Source organism: Perca flavescens, chromosome 1, assembly GCF_004354835.1.
Source record: "Perca flavescens isolate YP-PL-M2 chromosome 1, PFLA_1.0, whole genome shotgun sequence".
NCBI lineage: Eukaryota > Metazoa > Chordata > Actinopteri > Perciformes > Percidae > Perca > Perca flavescens.
The window spans coordinates 1,067,675-1,087,939 of NC_041331.1; the positions used below are offsets into that span (position 1 = coordinate 1,067,675).

General features: G+C 41.6%; 1 protein-coding gene across 7 annotated transcripts in view; it reads left to right on the forward strand.

The window, feature by feature from the left end:
• Positions 1–285: 285 nt before the first annotated feature.
• Positions 286–20,265, forward strand: part of kif13ba (kinesin family member 13Ba) — a 52,730-nt gene continuing 32,750 nt past the window's right edge. For 2 of the 7 annotated variants that reach the window (XM_028572735.1, XM_028572750.1), the window contains exons 1-3: positions 395–1,349; positions 1,563–1,903; positions 7,834–7,927. In XM_028572735.1, coding sequence (XP_028428536.1) covers positions 1,834–1,903; positions 7,834–7,927 — 164 coding nt within the window. In that variant the 5' untranslated portion in view covers positions 395–1,349; positions 1,563–1,833. Of the gene's footprint in view, positions 1,350–1,562; positions 1,904–7,833; positions 7,928–20,265 lie in introns of all 7 variants that reach the window. The other 5 variants (XM_028572595.1, XM_028572640.1, XM_028572676.1 and 2 more) reach the window with 5 other exon arrangements.

Here is a 20,265-nt window from a genome sequence, read left to right on the forward strand (position 1 = left end):
AAGTTGTTTTTGTTTTTTTATTGTAAAAGATACAATATAGATGGAAACATTAATATATATAATTGCTTTAAATAGCTGCATTATGAGTTTTTGATATGAACCTAAAAATTGTATTTTTGTGTAGTGAATACCACCGGCACATCTTATTTCAGCGCTGTGTATTTGTAAGTGTTTTGTTGTATAGTGTTGGTACTGTGCTCTTTGACTGTACACCTGAGTGAGGTGGAATGCTAACTAAACTGGCCTGTCTGAATCTAACTGGATTGAGCTCTAATAATGTGTCATAATGTGACTCAAGTGAATTATCAGGATTTATTTTGAAAACTATAATGGGAAGTTTAATCACGGTGGACAGGCAGCGGAAGTGTCGCGTGACTGATTGGTGTCTTGAACACATCTGGTAACAGACGTTTTCCCAATATTTTATCCAAAAGAAGGGTAACGTGAATTGTTATTAAGTCACTTTCTTCTGGGTGGCGTGTAACATTTTAAGTAGACTTGTTTCTAACCGAGCTTGATCTACTCGCTAACTAACTAGTCGGTTAACCGTCTCCTGCGGCTGTTTAACTTAATGCCCCCCCCGGTGTGGAAACCGCAGAGTGAAGACTAAACTAAGAATAGAGTCATGTAACATGTTCAACAGAATTAAACGAACAGTCATTGTTAACAGGTGCATCTAGCTAGCTACTTCAGACGAATCCGTAGTTAACGTTAACGTGATATTAGCTAGCTAATGTTACGGTGGGTGAGGTTAACGTTAGGCGAGGCAGGGAGGGCAGTGTGCTGCCGTTATTTAGGCTAACTAACCCTAGCTAGCTATTTTAGGGGTTCTGACCTAAACCAGCTACATTCCCAGTTGACGTTAGTTTTAAAAGATAATTTAAGTGTGAAAGGCGTGTGACCAGAAGTTTTAACAGTTGGGTTGACAGCAGTCCCTGGTTTCTTTGGTGGTCTGGCTAACGTTAGCGGCGCAGAAAAGTAATGCGTTTTATACTGTAACGTTATATGATCAGGACTAGGTAGGTAAATGTAGCATATGTTTTAGCTAGCTCATCCTAAAAAATAGTTTTGTCTTGAGAAACAACTGTCACATCACGTGTATCTTCTAGTTCGATTTCTAAGTTTGACAGACGAGAGTTTAACCGATGCACTTTTAATGTGAAGCGGTGATGCTCCGGCGGAAGGGCGGATGCTGCTAGCTGCTTGTAGCTCGACCAGAGACCGGACAGAGGGAGGACATAGTGGATTCCGTTGGGAAGAAGTAGATGATTCGCCAGGCGGTTCTCTGGGGATCTTTCTCGGTTGTGCTTGCAGGTTAGCGGTGTCGCCTCTGGGATGAGTCCACCGAGGTATGTAGCTCAAAGGTTAGGGTTGTGTCTGTCGATGTTATGTGGTCAATCGGCTGGAAATGGCCAAAACTTTCTTCTTTCCTGTCGCTGCTGCCCTTCAGTTTGCCTGGCAAAGTAGCTGCCTAGCCCGTTTTTTTTTGCTGTGCAGATAGCATATGTTTGCTCAGTCACATCCACCAGCTGCTTAATTTACATCTCTCCTTTCCCTTCCAGCCTCCACGTCTCTGTGGATTTAAATTAGCCTGGAATATGAGCAGAAGAAGAAGATAAGCAGCAGCAGCAGCAGCAGCAGCGGCGGCTGGCTTCCTGCGGGATTTTGCCCAGGCTTTTTGTGTTCCCGTGGACATGCCTGGTCTATGGAGCTAAGCTAGCTGGCTGACAGTCCGGCTAGCGCAACATTTCCAGGCGTTTGGATGATTGTTTAGCTGAAGGGCTGATTTATTTCGGGTCAGCGCTACACCCCCTGCCTGGGTAAGGAGTCAGCATGGGGGAGCCCAGCCTGGACGACGCCAATGTCAAGGTGGCTGTTCGTGTCCGGCCGATGAACAGGAGAGGTGAGAGGGCTTCAGTCTGCTCACATACACTCACTCTCAAATGAATGCTGAATATGGAGACGGCATCTGTCTGCATTGTCTGAATTTCAGGTTAACACGATGGATACATTGAGGCTATAATAACTATTGACTAAAACTATTATTATTATTATTATTATTATTATTATTATTATTATAAATACACCAAAATCAGATTGACATTATTGGAGATAGATCATCTCAGGTTCATATAATGCATAGACCACATGTTTTACTATTAAAAACACCCTGCATTTTACATTAACACTCTACCCAGGAGACTGCCTTGATTTAAGTACTCCCTGTTCAATTTCCTGGGAATGCGATGCCAGTCAGAAATCACCAACCATTAGTTAAATGAGCTACTGCAGATTTAAAAAAAAAAAAAAAAAAAAAAGCTGTGGTCTGTATGGCACATGTTTGTACAGTGCAGCCATCCAGCTACTGCTAGATTTAAAACTAAGCTGCTGTGTGCGATCTACTGTTAAAAATTCTAGACGCTTTGGCTCCTTTGCTGGCTGATACAGATGCCAATAGCTTCTTGAATTCATCTGTCACTTGCTGCAACAGTGGGGCAAGTCAGTAGTTTCACAGGATAGCTGTGTGTTGGTATGATTTAAGGAGGGCAACAGCAAGATGTCAGAAACAACTCTTCTTAGATGCATCAGTGCACTCGGTTACACTGTATCTTCTACTAGAAAAATAAGCTTTTTTTTCTTATTCCTTTCAACAGTGTCTCACTTACATTAGGCCAACATGCATGTATCTTTAGTCCACCAGTCCTTCCTGGGCAGTACATGTCTACAAATTGTTACATCCTCATCCCTAATTCTAGAAAAGCCTGGGTAACAAAGGCACAGTGTTAACACAAATCTGGTGCAAATGCTGTAGTTAATTATATTGCAAATTTTCAGTGCAGCATACAGTAAAGGACGGATGACCTTTTCTGGTCGATTGCCAAACCGTGTTTTTGCCGTAGGAGACCATGTGTCATGTCCCATGAAAGGAGGAGGAGGAGAGCTGCTGAGGCAGAGTGGTTGACCGACAACTGGCAGAATTAATCGCATGTATCCCCCCCCCCTCCTCTCCTCCCCCCGTTAGCTAGAGAAGTCGGTCACAAGACCAAGGCAGTGGATAGCCTCACTTTTACCATAGGCAGGGATTTACTATGAACTCTTAATGTAGAGAAACTCTGCAGTCTGAGTGACTTTTTCAGAAATGGCTCACTGCAAGGTTAGACATTTGTTTTGGACACAGAAATTACATGTATTTCTGTTTTTGAAAGACAAACGTGAGTCAGTGGATGTTGGGTAATTTGACTACCAAGGTTGTGGTTATGTAGATGGTGAGACGAATAGAGAAGCTACAGTTTAGCTGGTGGAATTCAGCTTCAGATCAGGTACATTTAGATTCACAAAGGTAGGGATTTACTGTAATGGATGGCCACATCTAATTTATTTATAATGGAAGCGTTCTGTTTCTGAGCACTTCCCAGTATGCCCATGTCCACTTCCTGCTGTCTGTGTCAACTCTTTCAGTCATTCAAGTTTATCCAACTAACCTGACAGGTACATGTGATGGCAAACCAACCTGCCAGATTCACTTGACGGAAACACCTCCTTTTTTGTGGTTTCCTTTAATTCCATTGTTGATTTAACACATAATACTGAGTAAAGAACTCACAACCCCCACTGTGTTGTTTTTTTGTTGTTGAAAATAACCATTATTCAAGCACCAAAAATCCACTTTCAAAAGAAAATGAGTTCAATGAAGCAAAGTCCAACAAAGAGTCCTTTTTATGTATGTTTTTTAAGAGAACCAACCTGCATTACCTGTATGTCCAGCTTTCATTGGCGCTCACTTTCAATCATGCCAAACATATTTTGTTAACATTGTAAGCAAATGCCTGCATGTGTCTTCCATTGCTCAACAAGAAAAAGCAATTATGATTTTGGTGAAGGAAAACAAGCAGCCAAATTGATGGCTTACTAAAGGCAGTGAGAAAGGGGTTGGAACCAGCAGTGCCACGTTTCCAGTAGTGCCTCTCTGATCCCTGTCTGAATGGAGCTTCTGTCCATATCTTCCAGTGTTTAGACTTTTATGAATTCAAATAGCCCCCAAATACCACATAAGCTCTGAGTGGACACAGAATTCTTCCATCACATCAATCGCCCCTAGAAAAATTGCTCTTGGTGCTCTTTTCAAGCACATCATTTGGTATTCAGCCCTTCACACCATTTGAGCTGCTCAGTTCAGGTACAGCTCTTTCCCTGTCTTCTGCTGCGAGACAGTTGCTTCAGGACACAGTAGCAGTAGTTAAGGGAGGGCAAAGGAATACACATTCACTTTCCTCCATTGCATGTGCCCAGCTGGTGCAGGGATTCAGACCTGTGACACTGAAATAATAAGCAGGCTTCTTTAACCTCGAGGGCACTGTCCCTGTGTATCCCAGGTTGAGGAGGAGAGGTGGTGTAGCAGCCTTGCTGGACAAAGACAGGAAGGGAGTGAGTCTGAATGAATATTTGCTAACGTTGCGTAATGCTCCATGTTCCCATGGCTGTGGCCTTCGAAGAACAGAGCAAACCCAGGCGTAGCAACGGCAACACCACGGCCAATCAGCTTCCTGGCTGATGTCAGGGCTGTTGTGCCAAGCCTCAGCACCGGTAGCCCAGGGAAGGACCACAGAGAAGTGGAAAGTGTGAGCTGGTTATGGAGCAAGGAGAGGCAGATAACAATGAGTACATTTATCCTCATAACCACACTGCATCACACTATCCCTACTGCTAAGCAGGAACTACAGCTGCAGCTGCAGTAGGGGCACATGGGTAATGTAGGCAGCAACAGAAGAAGAGAGGAAGTGCAACCTCTGTCTGTGTTAGTCCCCCTGTTTAACTTTCTCTTCCTTTTTGTCTCTGTTGGCTCACCCTGCTTTTTTTGCTCTGTAGTGGCCTTGACAGCAGAAAGATTGGAGTCCAGTGGGGATTCAGGTCCTCTGGCCTTTGACACCATGTTTTCATGGCTCTATCCCTGTGTTCCTGCCAGGAACAGCAGTGTTGGGGCTCTCTTAACAGACGGTTTAGCCTTAAATCCCTAATGTTGCTGGTTTGCACAGGCACCGCTAGCTTCTCCTGAGACGTAGAGCTCCTCAGATTGGGATTCCCCCTTTGTATCTTGGAGTGGGAAATTATGGTAGATTTTGATTGTTGATGGGAAGTTAGAGTAGTCTACTTGAGCAGCCACTTTCAGGAAAAAGTAAAAAACGTGTGAAGTGACTAGGAAAACAACATCATGCTAACAATTAGGCATGTAAAACACACATAGCCTTCTGACCACCTAGGCAGCAGTTAAAAACACTCTTGGCAGGAACAGATTGGACCGGTATGGCCAGGTACTGTTTGGTAAGGATGCTAAGCTTCTTGCAACAGCAAGTTGTTGTCTGGTGAAGTCATCACACATTGAGGAAAGGTCTATGAAATGGCTCTGTTTCCTATACACTCTAATCAACCCTGGATAGTGCACCGATTGTTGAGAATCTCGTACTATCATACCCTAATTCATGATACTCTATGTGCTCTGCTTCAAAGTAGTCATGTTTTGGTCAGAAAAAGCAGCTGAAGGCGTAATAGTATAAAATGACGCAGTATAATACTGCTTTAGACAGGTCTCGTAGAAGGGGAAAGGAATTAATACCACAGAATGTTTATCCTGTCCTAACACATTTGCTAAAGTTAAAAATCCTTGCATGCTCTTGCATGCTTGCTGCATAATGGAGACATGCTTAGTGACATATGGGGGAATGGTTGTGTCTTAGAAATTTAGCAGTCTATATGTAAATACTGGGCCAAATGGTGATGGTCACTACAGTGCTAAGATACCCAGTACACTACTTAGCAGGATGGATGCTTGTTTACCTGGGAGGCTTGAACCAGGTCATACATTTGAAGGACATTATTTATTCTCTCCTCTCTGCTGTAGTGTCCCTGAGAAAACACTGATTTGCAAATCAAGAAGTGCTGTTCTTGCCCTGACCTCTGAGCTCCCTGGGAAAGGGGGCAAAATAGAAGAGGATAGCCCCACCAGCAGCCAGACAGCGGGGCAAAGAATCCTGAGAATAGCATGAATTTGACATTCTACAGACCAAGATCAAGACTATTTTCCTATTTATGTAAATTTTATATTTTGTGACCCTTGACAAGACATTTTTATTTTATAAATGAAGTATGATGTGGTATAGAGCTGGGCAATATATTGATATTATATCGATCGTGATATGAGACTAGATATCGTCTTAGATTTTGGATATCGTAATATGGCATAAGTGTTGTCTTTGGGCGCCCCGAGAGCTCAGTTGGTAGAGCGGGCGCCCATATATAGAGGTTTACTCCTCGGTGCAGCGGGCCCGGGTTCGACCTGCAGCCCTTTGCTACAGGTTGTTCCCCGTCTCTCTCCCCTTTCATGTAGCTGTCCTTTCAATAAAGGCCTAAAAATGCCCCAAAAAATAAGTTTAGTCTTTTCTTGGTTTTAAAGGCTGCATTACACTGTCATTTTCTGAACTTACCAGACTGTTGTAACTGTTCTGTTATTTGCCTTTACCCACTTAGTCATTATATCCACATTACTGATGATTATTTATTACAAATCTCATTGTGTAACTATTTTGTGAAAGCACCAATAGTCAACATTACAATATCATTGCGGTATCGATATCGAGGTATTTGGTCAAAATATCGTGATATTTGATTTTCTCCATATTGCCTAGACCTAATGTGGCAGTGTAATGTACATTGCAGCAATTGGCCATTCAAGAAAAACATGTCATATTTTAGTGGCTGTGGCCCAACCATTCACCAGCAGTGAAATACTGGACTTAGCTACTGGTAAATTAGTCTGCTCTGCAAGTAACCTATTATCAAATGGCTTTTTTTAATGCATGACCAGTTCGGCCAAAAGCTGGATGCCCAGGACATGCTGGCAGCACGTAGCCTGTGTGTAGACAACCATCATTAGGTCTCATTGGCACGAAAGATGAATGGAGAGACTTACCAGCCTTGTGAATTTCCAGTGCAGTTCATGTTGTTATTTTCCAACACTTCTGCTGGTTACTTTCACAGCAAGGCTTCTATAAGAAGGTTATGTGACTGACTCAGCTATGAAAACAAACCTAATATGTAGTGCTTTATACTAGGAACACTTGAGATATGTATTTTACCAAAAAAAGATCAGATATTTAGTCTGTACTCATGCATTCCTTAAATCTGTAGGGAAAGTACTGTATTTCTTAATGGGACATCAAAGTTGTAGTTGGCAAAACTACAACCTTGATAAAGTAGCTTTGTGCATGCATGCGTCTGTGCGTGTAATTGATTCCCTGGAAAGTCCTGTTTTATTGAATAGCGTAATGCTCACGCGAAGGTAAAAGGTCATTTTCAGAATTGTTTCCTGGCCTACTCCCACAATTGTTAGAGCTTGATTTTTCACAGGAAGCTATTATGCAATTTAACTTGGGCTTTATCAATAATGCAACTTAGACTAAGAAGTAGCTATTGGTCTAATGCTTGTAAAAGTTTCAGTGTCAGTAAATGACCGGTTCTACTGGACAGTAAACATTTTGGGTCATTTCTTTGAACGTTAAGTTGGCTGGTAAAAGGGTCAAAGTTTACAAGGTGGCTTGTAAGTTTCTGCAGTTGTATTCCCACCATGGGAAGGATCTAAGGGAAATATGTGTGTACTTTTGCATGTAGTTGATACGTGATATCTTTGTCACGCTGTCGATCCTATTTTGTCATGAAATGGAGCTGGAGCGACATACAACTTGTGTAATAATGTTGAAAAAAATCAAGGATAACAGCAAAAATTTGTTGTGCTGAGGTTTAGTGCTTTGCTTGTAACACTATGTATTGTCTGATCCACAGAAAAGGAATTAAACACTAAATGTATCGTCGAGATGGCGAAGAACCAAACGATCCTCCATCCTGGCGGTGCTAACCTGGGCAAAGCAGACTCCAGGTACGTTTGTCAGTAGCTTGACTACATTCTACATCCACAACAATGTTTTTTTTGTAATGAGGTACAGTCTATTACAGTATACATTTTATGGAGCACTAAATCAAAAGAGTCGTTGGGGATTTCACATTTAACGTTTGTGTACTTTTTTGACACCAAGAAAAGGAATGCATTTGGGTGTAGAGGGAGATATGTGAGGTAAAGATACTGCGTGAGGTGAAAGGGACAGTGAGTTAGTTATTGTAGATTCTCCCTCTAATCAACACAAACAGCTCATAGAGCTATCTATGGGACTTTAAAACCCTTATCATCTAAATGCCCCAATTAACGTGAAATGGTATTCTTTCTCGGAGTCATAACTCTGAAAAAAATGATAAATCTGAAAACGGACGTGATACACATATATTTCAATTCAGTATTACTTAAACATTCTGAGGATATGATTAAATCCATCTTCTCCATTATCTTACCTTTGCCAATTAAGAACTTGCTTTAGAAACATCATGTTTTTAAGGTTTCTTAAAGTGATGGTTCGGAGTAATTTCACCCTAGGGTCCTTTGCACCATGACCTCAAGCCAAACCCCCCGAGGCTTTTTTTTTTTTTTTCACCTGGGTCGAACATTGGATGAGTTAGGGTTATCAGCTGAATAGCTTAGCGAAGGGGCTAATGGATCCAGGCTTGTATCTAGTAAGTTACCCCACTAATAATGCCCGAAATGATACCAAACTTCTACATTATGTACTCATAAAACGATGGATTGGAAAGTTTGTAAGTACACCAGAAGTTTATGTAAATAACACTTTCCTGTTGGCTTCTCGTCTCTGCTGCTGCTGCTACCGGGCAGTAAGTGTGCTTAGTGCCGTCTACAAATTACAACACCGAAAAGAGATGCAACAAAAATATTTATTAATTTAATGATTAAATAAGGTAATGTCTCTAAACTTACCTCAATTATAACTTGCTCCTGCTAGTGTTACAACAGCACCTACTTAAAGAAAAAAAAAAAAAAAGTTAAATTAATAAATATTTTTGTTGTATCTCTTTTCGGTGTTGTAATTTGTAGACGGCCCTAAGCATTCGTCTTACTACAGCAACAACAGCAGCAGAGACGAGAAGCTAACAGGCAGGTGTTATTTACATAAACTTCTGGTGTACTTACAAACTTTCCAATCCATCGTTTTATGAGTGCATAACCTATTTGTACTAGTGTAGAAGTTTGGTGTCATTTTCATTATTAGTGGGGTAACTTACAAGATACAAGCCTGGATCCATTAGCCCCTGCGCTAAGCTATTCAGCTGATAATGCTAACTTGTCCAATATTCGACCCAGGTGAAAAAAGCTTCCGGGTGGGTGTTTGGCTCGAGGTCATGGTGCAAAGGACTCTAGGGTGAAATTACTCCGAACCATCACTTTGAGGCGCTGACACACCAACCCGAATATCTGCCGTCGGACAGTCTGGCTGTGTTCTGTGCCGTTGTCAGTCGGAGGAGCCGTCTGCGTTCATTTGGGCCAATTTGACTTGTTGAATCGGCCTGTGGGCAGTCGGACTCATTGACCAATTACCGGAAATGACGAGCGGGATGAGCGTGACTAGAGTCTCTCAAAATCTGACGAAAATCTTTTAAACTGACCTTCTGAAATGAAGACCGATTCAGCAACTGCATGGCCTATTTCTCTCTTAAAATGTTTTCAGAAACGCGTTTCGGTGAACTATTTTTGTAAAATATGAGATCGTATTCCGAATGAGCCGACATTATGGTCTGTTTTGAAATTCGGGAGAAGCCAGATCCAGGTAACGCGTTCGTCCAATCAGCTGCCGCTTTAAATTTTTTGGGCGACAATACAGATTAGCGCCGCCTACTGTTATGGAGACGTATTCCGTCTCGCGCACGCGCATAATGTACACTCAAGTTGGCTTGGCTTCGGTGTGTTCTGAGGAACTTTTTTGATCAACTCAGGGAGACTGATCAGTCCGACTGGCTTTTCTGCCGACGGTCAGTCGTCTGGTCGGTGTGTCGGAGCCTTTAAGCAGGGCTTGACATTAACTTTTTGAGGCACTTGTCCTTCGGACAAGTACATTTACGTTTCACTTGTCCATGAACAAAAGTCACTTGTCCGGGTAAAGATTCATCATTTTATAATTTCTTTTGTGTTTTGCTAATGCAGAATTTGAAGAAACCATTGAAAGCATCCAAACACTATCAACATTAATACAATTCAGTTTAAACAGTAGAAACAAATGTGTCCCAAGAATAGATTTCCCCTTCAACAAGAAAAAAGGATCTCCAGACTCATAATACAAAATTATACTTTGCACGCCGGTGTGCAGAAGTTAATATATTGAGATTCTAAGTGAATATTTTAAAGTTTCTCATTACTTTCAGATTCCTAGTCAATATTCTAAGTTACTAAGTCAATATATTGAGATACTGAACCAATATGTTGAGTTACTAAGTCAATATATTACGATACTAAGCCAATATATTGAGATTAAGTCAATATTTTATTGTTTCTCATTACTTTGATATTCCTTGTTTATATTCTGAGATACTGAGTCAATATATTGAGATACTAATTCAATATTTTGACCAGAGGTAGTGGTGACTTGAACTTATACTATATCTAAAATAATTTTGTAGACATAACAATGGATTTTGCCACTAAATGTTGGTGTCAGCGTGATTTTTTCTTTTTCTTTCTACAATTTCACTTACCAAGGGATCCTTTAAAACGGTGTAGCTACTTTACAGTTGATTATTACCTGATATTTAATCCGCTACAAACGAGTAGCGGAGCAGCTAGTAACGTTACGAGACAGAGAGCCAGCCGTCAAGAGTCAAATTAACTTCATGCTTCATCCGCACAAAGCACACTTCTATCGCCACGAGTGACAGCTTTATTCGGCTCGTTTTCTGTGAACGATGTGGGGACGGGGTAACGTTAAAGCGTAGTTAGCATGCTAACGTTAGCTAACTAACACCGGCTGCCTGGCTTGCTGGTTCCGCGGTGCTTTCATGCTGTATCGCTTACAGAGAATGAGCTGAACAGTGGGCTGGGTCTAACGTCAGCGGTCCGCTCTCCCGCTGCTGCTGGGTCTAACGTTAGTTAATGTATTTGTTTCAAATCGGTAAAGTAAAATCTGTAACATAAACGAAATGAGTGGCACATAATAACGTATATAATGCTTCATCCACACAAAGCACATTGCTATCGCCACGAGTGACTTCTGTTTTTAGCTTGTTTTCTGTGACCGATGTGGCGAGGAGGTAACGTTAAGGTGGAGTTAGCAAGCTAACACCGGCTAGCTCGCCGTGCTTTCATGCTGCTTCGCTTTCGGAGAATGCGCTGAACAGCGGGCTGGGTCTAACGTTAGCGGCCCGCCGACCCGCTGCCCGGGATTGTGGGGTAAAATATGTATTTGTTTCAATTCTGTAACATTGACGAAATGAGTGGCATTTTGTTTTGTTTGAGTTTAACTTGTCCAGTGGGGCGAATAAATTTCTCTTCCACTTGTCCTACAAAAAATCCACTTGTCCCGGACAAGCGGACAAGCCTTAATGTTGAGCCCTGCTTTAAGTGTCAAAGTAATCTAGGGATAGTTGTCTGTACATCCATGGCAACATTGCCAACAGGAACTGCGTGCTAATAGCTATTTAGGCATATTTTAACGGTGCCAATTTGGCTACTCTTAAGCCTTGGAACTCTGTAGCTACCTTTTTTTTATTGCTCTCACACAGATACATAGATTTTACAGCTGTTCTACGTTTCTTCTATCCTGACTGTGGACATTTCTGTGTATCCTTTCCCTGATTGCTACTTTTTTAAAGCTTGTCTTTGATTTGTCATGATGTAGTTTTTGGCAGGAAGCTGACTAACCAGCAGTTGGGCCTCCTAGAGACAGGTGTATTTCAACTCAAACCACTTATTTCACTCTCTTGGCTTTTACCCATATGCTGTCCTGTTAACCAGCTGCTGTTTGTGGGTGATGCTGAATTGTGCTTGGAGTCTTGGGCGTCTCTGAGGCATTAGGCGAGCTAGACTTGGTTGCATTGGCCAGAACAGAAATGGGTGCCTTACTACTGTGTGTGTGTGTGTGTGTGTGTGTGTGTGTGTGGGGAAGTGTCTGAGTGAGGGAGTATTGCAGTAGTGGTCAGGCCCAGGAATCTGTGGCAAATATAACACCGGGAGGACTTAACTGTGAAGTAATCATCTCCATTTGTAATGAGAAACCGTAATAATTACAGCTGTTTAACTTAATTATGTAATGGTTCAAAATCAGCCAGTAGGCCATGCTTGACTACTGACCCGCCATCTTGGAGGAAGCCAGCTGTGTTGAAAGAAAGATCTTCTTGTGACTAGGGGAGCTGACTGCAGACTGCCAGATCTGGAGTAGTGAATAAGGCTGGCCCCAGGCTGAGGTGCAGGAGCAGACAACAGCAGCAGCAGCAGCAGCAGCAGCAGCAGCATGTGTTTCTGTGTGTGTTTGTCAGAGGTGCCTCCGGCTGTAAGAAAGACGGCAACAGCGAGACAGAGACAATTATACATGAAAAGATAGACCACTTTGCTCCTCTCTTCCCTCACTACATTGGGTCGTAACTCCCACTGCCTGGCTTCCTCCCTTTTTCTCAGCTCTTCCGTTTCCGTGGCAACATAGGGGGAGGTTAACTCCGGGTCGCTGTCTGTGACCGTGAAGCCCCTTCCTTGAGTTAGGAGAGACTCAAGCATCTGTCGACCATAAACTTACCCCAGTGACTTTTATGGAGGACTAAACAAGAGCAGAGCTGTAGTTTCTCTCTCTGTCACTCGGTGACAAAGGAGCGAGGAAGCAGAACGAGGATGGACTGACTGACTGCTGCTCTCAGCTTGCAGATGCTATTGGCATTTTGTTTGCTTGTTTTCCATTTTCCATTTCCATACTGTTTACATCTAAGGATTATCTTTTACTCGGCATGTTGCCTTGTTAATAGCTGACAAAGACTGGAGTGGGCGCATAATAGAAGTAGGCTGCTATCTGCAAAAACTAACTACAGACGTTGCAATAGAGGATGCCTACATTAAACTGATTGGCACAATGTGTTTCAAGGATTGTCAGATTAATAAACCAACAGAATGATTGGATGTACAAGACAGGTATTCTCATAAGCACCAAGATCGCACTCTAGTCTTTTAGCAGAAAACCTGCTAATCAATATAACTCAGTAGAGGAACAAATATAAAACGCATATAAAACGTACTGTAGACGAAAATATTTAACACTAAATTATTTAATAATTGTAATACCTGCCAATTCTGTTGTGATGAAATGAAACCTTTCTGTTCTATGGTACATTTACCTATGACATACACCATCTTCAGCAGTAGACTCCTCATCTCTCCAGTCTGACATGTTTTCAAAGAAATGTCTGCACCAGTGTTTTTGTTGGAGTTGATGCCAAAGCTTCTAGATGAAAGATTTTCTCTTTCTCTATGGCTGTCAGAAACTGTTTGGTAAAACCCATTGGGGTTAATCTGATATCTATCCACTAAATGGTTCGCGACAGCTGGGAAGTAGAACTATCATTTGTAAGTGTTGACTGTCTTAGTAAGTGTACTCTGTCTGCATGCCCTACAACTAAAACATTGGCACATACATGTTTTTTGGAGTATAGACATATAGTGCCCATTTATTTCAAATCAAGGCTGTTTTCCATTTTTACCTTCGTTTTTGTGTACCTGCTAACAAATAGATTTTGAAATTATCTTCAGAGGGCGAAACGCAATTTCAGTTTAGACTGAAGTTTAGGCATGTGGTTTACCTGATCAAAACATCCTCAGGATATTTTTTAGTTCTCCCCGATGAATAACTTGAAAGGACCTCACATGAAGCTCATTTTCCTTTTCTTTCACTCCTCAGTTGTGCGTTCTGCTTCTGTGTCTGATTCAGTTTTTCCACCAGCAGCACACACTGGGCAGCGAGACTTAAGTTCCTCACGTTGCCACTCTGTGACTCACTGCAATGGTAACTTGTTTTATGAAGTTTTAGTTCTGGGATTTCTTTAAGCACTGCTTATAGAGGATTCTCAAGGAAACAGTAATGCTATGATGCACAAGCTCTATGCTCTCGGGCTTTTGCACCTGCCCTCCCTGAATCTCTTTTCAACCACCAGGGATGTCCTAACCTCCAGAGTTTGATCTTTATGGCCAGGGCACGTTGTACTTGTCGGTCTGATAAGCTGACAGCTAACCTCCCTGCAGCCATGTTGTCAGACACTACAGCTTGCACGATGACCTGAGGCTGTTTGCAGTGGATTGGTGAAGCTGGATGTTGACACACACTGACAAGGATCTGTCTCCTGTCAGACATCAGTCAGCCCACTAACATAATAACGGGGTTAGAAATAAAGGAAAGAGTCATTTATCCACAGGCCACACTGGTTCATTTTCTCCAATGTTCTGGTTTCAGACCACTTGGCCAGGCTCAGGCAGGGCTTTGGACAGTTTATGCTACTCACTTAAAGTGATGGTTCGGAGTAATTTCACCCTAGGGTCCTTTGCACCATGACCTCGAGCCAAACACCCCCCCCAGAAGCTTTTTTCACCTAGGTCTAACATTGGGAGAGTTAGCATAGAGTAGCGTTATCAGCTGAATAGCTTATTAGCGCAGGGGCTAATGGATCCACGTTTGTATCTGGTAAATGACCCCACTAATAATGCCCGAAATGATACCAAACTTCTACACTAGTACAAATAGGTTATGTACTCATAAAACGATGGATTGGAAAGTTTGTAAGTACACCAGAAGTTTATGAACACTTGCCTGCTCTCTTCTGCTCTCTGTTGCTGCTGCTGCATCTACCTGCAGTTAGACGAGTGCTTAAGGCCGTCTACAAATTACTACACCGAAAAGAGATACAACAAAAATATTTTTTAATTTAATGATTAAATAAGGTAATGTCTCCAAACTTACCTCAGTTATTACTTGTCTCCTGCTAGTTATACTACAGTACTTAGTTAAAAAAAACAACAGCAGCATCTGGGGGGGTGTTTGGCTCGAGGTCATGGTGCAAAGGACCCTAGGGTGAAATTACTCCGAACCATCACTTTAACAAAATCAATTTAGGAAGTCTGAATAAAAAAAACAATTATTTTATATAGCTATATTTTGAAAGTATAGCAAACATTTTGCAGCAAATCAGAGTGGTAGGAGAAAGGGTGGTGCATTAAAACGATTGCTATTCAGCAGCCCATTGAATATTGGACTTTCCTATAAATACATCACCATGAGCACAAACTGAGTTTGTCTGGCTGTAGTGAGGAGAGTTAAAATGCATCAATGTGATCCCTGACCTTAAACCAGAGTAAATGTGAAGAGAGTTAGAGTCAGCATTAAGCCCGAAGAATTAAAGACTGAAAGGAGTGAAGAGGAAACAATACATTTGCCATTCGTTAGCGGTGTAGTAGCTTCAGAAGGAAGGAGCAGACAAGACTGTGCACTTATCCCTCTCTTAAATATGTGAGGAGGCTACCATAGTCACCACTGCCCATGTGCAGGGGCGGATTAAGGTGGTCAGGGGCCCCTAGGCTGCTCTTTGTGTGAGGCCCCCCCTTAATCATTGTGCTTTACTGGAAAAATGTATTTAGTGCCATACATGGTCCACATGCAAATAATAATTTTAACTGACACACACACACACACACACACACACACACACACACACACACACACACACACACACCAACTACCACCACACCACATAGGTAAAATGACATTGACATCATAAAACTAACATCAACAGAGATGTAAGTGGAAAGAATACCAGATATTATCCTCTGCCACCACAGCACCAAAACAATTACAATGAAAATGTAACTAAACAGCAAAGCAGCAGAATTCTCTGGATTCACAGTTCAACAGCAAGCTGGTAATCACTTTTAGCTTTCTAAACCAACAGGTAGGCTACAGCATCTGCAGCAGTGCAGAACACCTGGTTTTACTGAGGCAAAATCACAACATCACTACCAGTGGTGTAAGAAGTATTCAGATCTTTTACTTCAGTAAAAGTACTAATACCATACTGTCCTGCATTGAAAATGTTACTTAAGTAAAAGTATGTAAGTATCATCAGGAAAATTTACTTGAAATATTAAAAGTGAATGTACTGAATGTCGAAAAATCCTATTTTTTAAACAAACCAAACAGTACTGTCAATCAACTAGTGTTTAATGGTCTATTCATCTCAGCTGACTTGTAGGCCGTTATATTGTTGGCTAGTTTAGTTTAGAATCAAACATCACATTTTATAAATTACATGTGTTTTGTGTGCAGAAATCTTAATGTGTAAAGTAACTAGTTAACTAAAGCTGTAACAGATGAATGTAGTGGAGTAACTAAAGTAAGTAGTAACTAAAGCTGTAACTGATGAATGTAGTGGAGTAACTAACGTAACTAGTAACTAAAGCTGTAACAGATGAATGTAGTGGAGTAACTAAAGTAACTAGTAACTAAAGCTGTAACAGATCAATGTAGTGGAGTAACTAACATAACTAGTAACTAAAGCTGTACCAGATCAATGTAGTGGAGTAAAAAGTACAATATTTCTCTCTGAAATGTAGCGGAGTAGAAGTAGAAAGTGGCATGAAAAGAAAAGACTCAAGTACCTCAACATTTGGACTCAAGTACAGTACTAGAGTACATGTACTTAGTTACATTCCACCACTGATCATTACTGAGACACAAACCACTGTGCAATACACTAAACTGTGAATAAAATAAAAATAATAAACAGCAGCAGCACATAACACTGTTATTAACAACAATAATGAAACAGCAGCACAACACGTAGGCTACATATTGTTGCATAATCATCACGCCTTTAGAATTTTTTTTTTTTAGAATTCACATGCAGGATCTGAGTTATAGGTTTTATCAAGGGGTTAAGTGTTTTAAGGGGAGTTGTGTTTACCGCAGCCGGTTGTAGCCCCACTCCCTCATCTCTGTCCTTCTCCTCCTGAGTCTCCTCCTCACTGTGCATGTCACTGTAGCCGACACCAGCACCACTATCATCGGCCACGGGAGCTGATGAAGGTCATGCTGTCTGTCCATTTGGCACATTTGGCAGCGTTTTTTTACTCACGCAGCTTCTCAGCACCTCCTTTGCGTTTCTTCTCCATGATCTCTATCACTGTTCTAGCCTGGCAGATGCACACCCGAAACTGCATGCAGGCAGAAATCCCAAAGAGGGTGCTGTTTAAAGATATGCTGTCCTCTTCATTGTCTTGGTTAACGTTATCCTCACCTAGCGCCACTTCACAGCTAGCTGCTGCTGTAGCGGCATATTCATCGCTTTGGACTGTTGTTCTTCATGTCTGTATCCCCAACAGTAGTCGTAAAGAAAGTTTGTCATTTTTGGCAGCTTTGCCAAATACTTATCGGCGTCTTTTTTTCTTTTTTTAGACTCATCTTGCTTCGTCTCTGTTTGTGTACTTCGCAGCTCTCCTGTCACTGTGTTTATCTTTCGGGCCGCGCACCGTTATGGACTAGTCCATTTCAATTTGAAAGTAGGGGGTGTATGGAAAAAAATAGTCTGTGATATTTTTGACTAAAGTGTTTTTTGGCCAGCCCAGAGTCAATTGAAAAAACAATGGGCCAATTAAAAAATAAATGTTTCTTATGGGCCAATTAGGCCCATAAGGCGCTGAAGTAAATTCAAAATAATTAATTGTCTGCCTGAATTTGATAGTCATGAATTCCTCACATGCATTATAGAAACCATGAAATATCGAGTTCATATCCAGAATAGGGCAAATCCGTCTTAAGGCAACAGCTTTCCACATTCCACGTATTTACCAGAAATGACATAAATGCAGGTAAAATATACGCCTGCCAGAAGCTGTGGATAACACCAGCCTCACACTGGGTGGTGCAACATGGCCTCCTTGACGTGGCTGTGAAGTCATTTTTCAACATCCGTAGGCTGCAGGAAAACTAGACTATATTTGTAAAGTGATTGGTATAATCCGCGTTATGTCCCCTTCAACATACACTTTGTATTAGGGGTGGGAAAAATAATTGATTCTTAGATGCATCGCGATTCTCTCTAAAACGATTCGATTATCGATTCTGATAAGTTAATGATTTATAATTTTTTTAAATGTGTTGATTTTTATTTAGACAAGTACAAATCAGAAAACAGAGTGACTGAAAGAGGATGGGATAATAGACAACAACTTAGAGTTTAGGCAAGAGTGCAGAAAAAAAACTAAAATGGCCAAAAGGAAAAAAATAAATAATTTTGTATATATATATATATATACATGATCTAATAAGACATACATAAAATAATTAGGCAAAACACTTATAGGCTGTTCATCTACTTGATCACATGACATCTAACCACCTCATGTTTCATGTTCTAAGAAGCCAATTCTCCACCTTTAAACATCACTGAGCCTCTGACAGGGAAGATTACTGGGAGAGAAGGGGACTATCACAAGCATGTTTAAGGCTTAAGCATGGAATGACTACAAAATAAAAACCTCAGTAGACAAAACATTTCATTAAAACTTGTGTGACAAATATATGTCAAAATCTAAGCTTTGTCTAGCTGCTTTATCTGGGAAGTGATTAGCAAACTCTGAGTAGCAAACTCTGATTTATATGTATATTTTTAAAAATCACGCATGGAAATGTACATAAAAATATTGTTTCATCGATAATCGGTTCAGAATCGAATCGTTGGCCTCTGAATCGGAATCGAATCGTGAGGTCCCAAATGATTCCCACCCCTACTTTGTATATGTAGGAGAATATGCTTAGGCTGTCTACCATATTATCATTTTCACTGTATGTGTGGAACTATTGTCCTATACAGTGTTATTCAGTATGTGCTGAACTCCACCATTATCCTGTTACATGTCCTGTAGTCTTGTATGTACCGTGTTACGCTGATGCGGTTTCTGCTTCAGCTTAACATTCCAGTCTCAGCCTCTTTCCTCCCTAACCCCCTGGCTACCTTCAGCCTCCTTTCCATCCTCCATTCCTCATTCCTCCCTACACAGCCGTGGATGGTACAGTCCCAGAGGAGAAAAAAAAGAGAATGCTATAACAGTAGAGAAAGAGAGGGGGGTGGGGGGCAGCAACCATGCATGAAGTTATTTTTTAAATGACGGCGATCAGAGCGGAGGAGCGGGCCGAAGGGAGGAGGGGCAAATAGAGGTGTTAAAGGACCGAGGGAGGCGGGCTCACGGCTCTCCTGACTGCCTCATTCTCCCATCTCATTGGTCAGGGTGACCCCTAGCTTCGTTAATGGGCGTTTTGAGCGCAAGACATGAGTGACCATTCTCGCCTGCAGCCTTTGAAGCAACCATGACAGCTGTCATCACTACGTACGTCAAAACCTGCCACACCGATTTCCTCCCGAAAGTGTTTGGAGAAATGACTGTGGGGACGTGGTAGGCATGTAGGATGCTATAAAAGCCCCTGAGAAGATCATTCAGAGAAACAAAGTTATTGGGGAATCAGGGATTAATAAATAATTAAATATCATTTGTTGTTGAGGGATTCCAGTTTGGTAAGATGTTATTCAAAAGAACTTCATCTGTGAAGATTTTTGTTTGTTTATAGAATTACATTAGCATCCTGTTATATTTTTTTCTTTCACCAACTTTTGACCGTGAAAACCCCCTTCAAACACCTGCGGAATCTAAACTACTAAAAACAGTATTCTGGTTTAACGTCGTCAACGCTGTGTAGAAGACGTCCTAATTGTATTCTGGTTTGAAGAGAGCTACTGGAATCAGTTAGGACTCAGATTGGAATGAGTGCATGCATTTGCTGTCTGAATGCAGCACGTCAGCAGTGGAACGTCAGTGAAATATGAAGTGTTACAGATTGGACTGGATGTTGGCTGGTTTGTGCAAAAACTGCAGCTTTGGTGTTTTGTAAAGAATGTGCATGGGTAAAAGGAAACAGGTGTGTGAGTGCCTTTGTGTCTGTTCCTGTAGTTCTATCTTCACGAGAACTAGTTTTAGACATTTAGACTTAGGACATTTTGGTGATGTAGCTCAGGGTCACGGGCTGATATAGTGTCAGGTCAGGCATGTAGCACTGATGGTGAGCATTACTGATTAATAGAATGAATGTAGTTGAGGGTCGTCATAAGGATTGAAGTGTGTGTGTGTAAACCAGTCGTAGTCTCTTACCTCTGGCCTCATCATCTGACTTGACGCAGCTCTCTGACAGCTGCCCTGACCTGGTGGGCGGAGCCAGCTCTGTGCAAGTGGAGGAGGAAGGTGACTGGGGGTTTATCTGTAGTGAGGATGATCGGAGAAAGAAAGAGAAGTGCATATCTTTTTAGACT